Source organism: Mus caroli, chromosome 10 (genome assembly GCF_900094665.2).
Source record: "Mus caroli chromosome 10, CAROLI_EIJ_v1.1, whole genome shotgun sequence".
Classification (NCBI taxonomy): domain Eukaryota; kingdom Metazoa; phylum Chordata; class Mammalia; order Rodentia; family Muridae; genus Mus; species Mus caroli.
The window spans coordinates 105140134-105143373 of NC_034579.1; the positions used below are offsets into that span (position 1 = coordinate 105140134).

General features: G+C 36.1%; 1 protein-coding gene across 1 annotated transcript in view; it reads left to right on the forward strand.

Moving 5' to 3' along the window:
* The window catches only part of LOC110302751 (calcyphosin-2), a 44389-nt gene extending 42056 nt beyond the window's left edge, over nt 1–2333 (forward strand). The window contains exon 18 of the mRNA XM_029482979.1: nt 2105–2333. Within this exon, the coding sequence (XP_029338839.1) occupies nt 2105–2280 (176 nt within the window). The 3' untranslated portion in view covers nt 2281–2333. The remainder of the gene's footprint in view (nt 1–2104) is intronic.
* Nucleotides 2334–3240: the final 907 nt, after the last annotated feature.

The following is a 3240-nucleotide window of genomic DNA, read 5'->3' on the forward strand; positions in this document are numbered from 1 at the left end:
TGGCCCTGGCATTCCTCTGTACTGGGGCATATTATCTTCGCAATACCAAGGGCCTCTCCTTTCATTGATGGCCAACAAGGCCATCCTCTGCTACATATACAACTAGAAATACAAGCACTAGGGGGTACTGCTTAGTTCATATTGTTGTTCCTCCTATAGGGTTGCAGACCCCTTTAGCTCCTGAGTACTTTCTCTAGCTCCTCCATTGGGGGCGCTGTGTTCCATCCAATAGATGACTGTTTACCTTCCCTTCTTATCATTAAGAAAGAGTGTATATGCCAGAGGAGCCTTGGCTCAGTTGGTAGAGTGTTTGCTGTAGGAGGGGGCTGAATTTGAATTCAGCTGCAGATAAATGAGCTCGTGGGACATGCTTGTAATCTCAAGACTCAAGAGTTGGAGGCAGGGGGATGAGGAGGACAAGGTCTTCCTGGGCATGTCATTCTCTACATCTTTCAATTGAGTGAGTCACACCAAACACGAGGGCAAATGATCTTGCCTGTTTCAAAATTTTGATGACTTCAGCATCATCTATCTCTTCTTTTGGAGTTAGCTTGCTTGAGCAGCTTTTATTCTATTATGGGCCAGAGATGATAGCTCCAGTTGGGTTTGCCCATGTTGTTGGGTAACTTTGGTTCCTTTCAGGAATTTCTTACTTTGGCTTTGCATTCTCAATTCAGAGGGAAGCTAAAGGAGGGGGGGGGATCCAGTGATACTTTCAATATAACAAAGAAAAACCTATTTTTATGATTCATTACAAATTGAAATCTATTTACATAGCAATATCCAGGATAAAAATTGTCTACTATTCCTCCTCCTCCTCCTTGTTCCTTCTCTTCATTCTCTTCTTCCTCCTTCTCCCTCTTTATCTTTTGAGACAGGATCTTGTGTAGATCAGGATGGCCACCTGCTTGTGATTTTCCTCTCACTCTGCCTCCCGTGTGTTTGTCTTCACAGTTCAATTTCAGTTGTAGAAAACATATTCTCTCTCTCTCCCTCTCCCTCTCCCTCTCCCTCCCCCTCTCCCTCTACCTCTCCCTCTCCCTCTCCCTCTCCCTCATTCACTTTACTTAAGTAATTTGTTAGGAAAAAATGGTGTTAATAGAAGTGGCACATCCTGAAATCAGTTTTTGTAGTGATAGAAATCCAATATTTAATTTTGTAAAAATTTCTGGTCTATTAAAGCAAAGAAAGAAAATCTCCCATGGATGATGTGAGATGGGTATTTTCTAGGTGGGAGATTTTAAGAAGGTATTCGAGTCTTATTATTTGAAGCATAAATTTAATTAAAAAATGTTTTAATTAAAATTCATGTCCATATACATTAGATGCTGATTAGATTTTGCTTTGACTAACAATCTCAAGTGTCATATAGCATTATTGTTGCATAGTTCAATATCCAGTCTCTTTTCATTCAAACTCCTTTTTATTTTAGTAAAAGCGTCACTTTCTTCCTTTTTGCAGTGTATATTTTTAAATGATGGCAACAGGTTTTTCATGAATTTATTTTAACATATGTGTATGTGCCTTTATGTCTGTGTATGTGGGTGTAGGTACTTACATAGTCCAGAAGATGGTGTCAGAACCCCTGGAGTTGCAGTTACAGGCCATTGTGAGCCATGAAATGTGGGTACTGTTGACCAAACTCAGATTCACTGGAAGAGCAGCAAATATTCCTGATTGCTAGCCATCTGTCCTTCCCCCTAACTTAAAAAAAATTAAAGGTCCTTTTAAAGATCATAGATTACTGCCATTTTTTTCTTTCTTAATACATACTTTTAAATTTTCATTTTGGATATTTTTGACCATTTTCTGAAGTTTTTCATCTTTGAATCTTTACTATTTGAATCTCTTCCTTTTTCTATGTTCTCTGCTAATAGCTCAATAACAGATCAGTGGAAAAACGAAAGAGGGGGATAGTAATGGAGAGGCTGATCGTGAGACAAATTAATTCTGGTTAATGTTTCAATAAATTGGAGGGAAGTTTGAGGGTACGATTTTAAATTACCAAAACTATTTCAGAAGATGGATAAGCATCCCTCTATCACCACCTGTCATTTTGCTGAACTTCTAGGGAAAATATTTCAAGTCAGTCCTCTTCCTGCAGGGCATTCAACAGAGGAGGAAATCAAATCATCTTTCCTAGAGACATTAAAAGGCGCCTGCAGCAAGTGCGATGAAATTTCATACGGCGAATTTGAAGATTACTATGAAGGCCTAAGTATAGGGGTAGCAGGTGATGAAGACTTTGTCAACATCTTATGTATTCCGTGGAGAATTTAGTTTTCAATAACGCACCTTCTCGCTGGCACCAAGTATCTTATAGATAATATGCATTTTATATAAAATATGAAAAGCTTGTAATATATTTTCTAAGATTCTTTATAATTTGTTTTCAAAGTGGAGTCTGGAAAGGCCAATTCGGAAATAAATGTGTGTTTTTGAGCACAAATGCATACCATATGCTTATAAAGGCAGTTCTTTTTGCTCATTCTTATCTTATACTTATTATATATCTTATTTATTATACTTATAATTCTTACACTTATCATATCTTTTATCCTACAAGGATAAGGTGGTCCTTATCCTTATGCCTTATACATCTTATACTCATCTTAGAAAAGTAGTTTAAAATTAGCCTTAGTAGAAAAGTAACATTTTTAGTAAACTATATGAGGGCTTGTATATAGTGATCATTTTCTGTCCATTCTCAGTTTTCTTATAACCTTTCTCTAGGCTACAGTTGTCATCATTCACAATTTAATGACATGGGATTCAGATCAAGGCTGAAGTAGTGCAACTTGTTTGAAACTTATGAAAATATTCAATTATCTGCAAAAGCAACATTAAATTCAGTATGATTATAGGTGTTTTCTATGCGTTATATTTTGAATGGTTGGTGTTTACTCCTCAATGTTTCTTTAAAGAGAATTGTCATTTATTTTTGTCTTCAAAATTATATACTGCTCTTTGTTCACTGGGGGAATTACAGTGTATTTTCTATTTTAACTGTCATATTATCTGCATACAAAATGTTTCTTATGTGTAAAGAACAAAATGTAGGAACCTTGGAGTGTAGAAATGTCCCCTTAGACTATTAAATGAAGAATTCAAAGATAATTCAACGATTTTTGTACAAAATATAAAAGCATCCTTTGTATCACAAAATAAAGATGTGATATTCTGAGCAACCCTTTTTGGTACAATAAACAACCAGAACATTTTCTTCTATGTATACTGTGT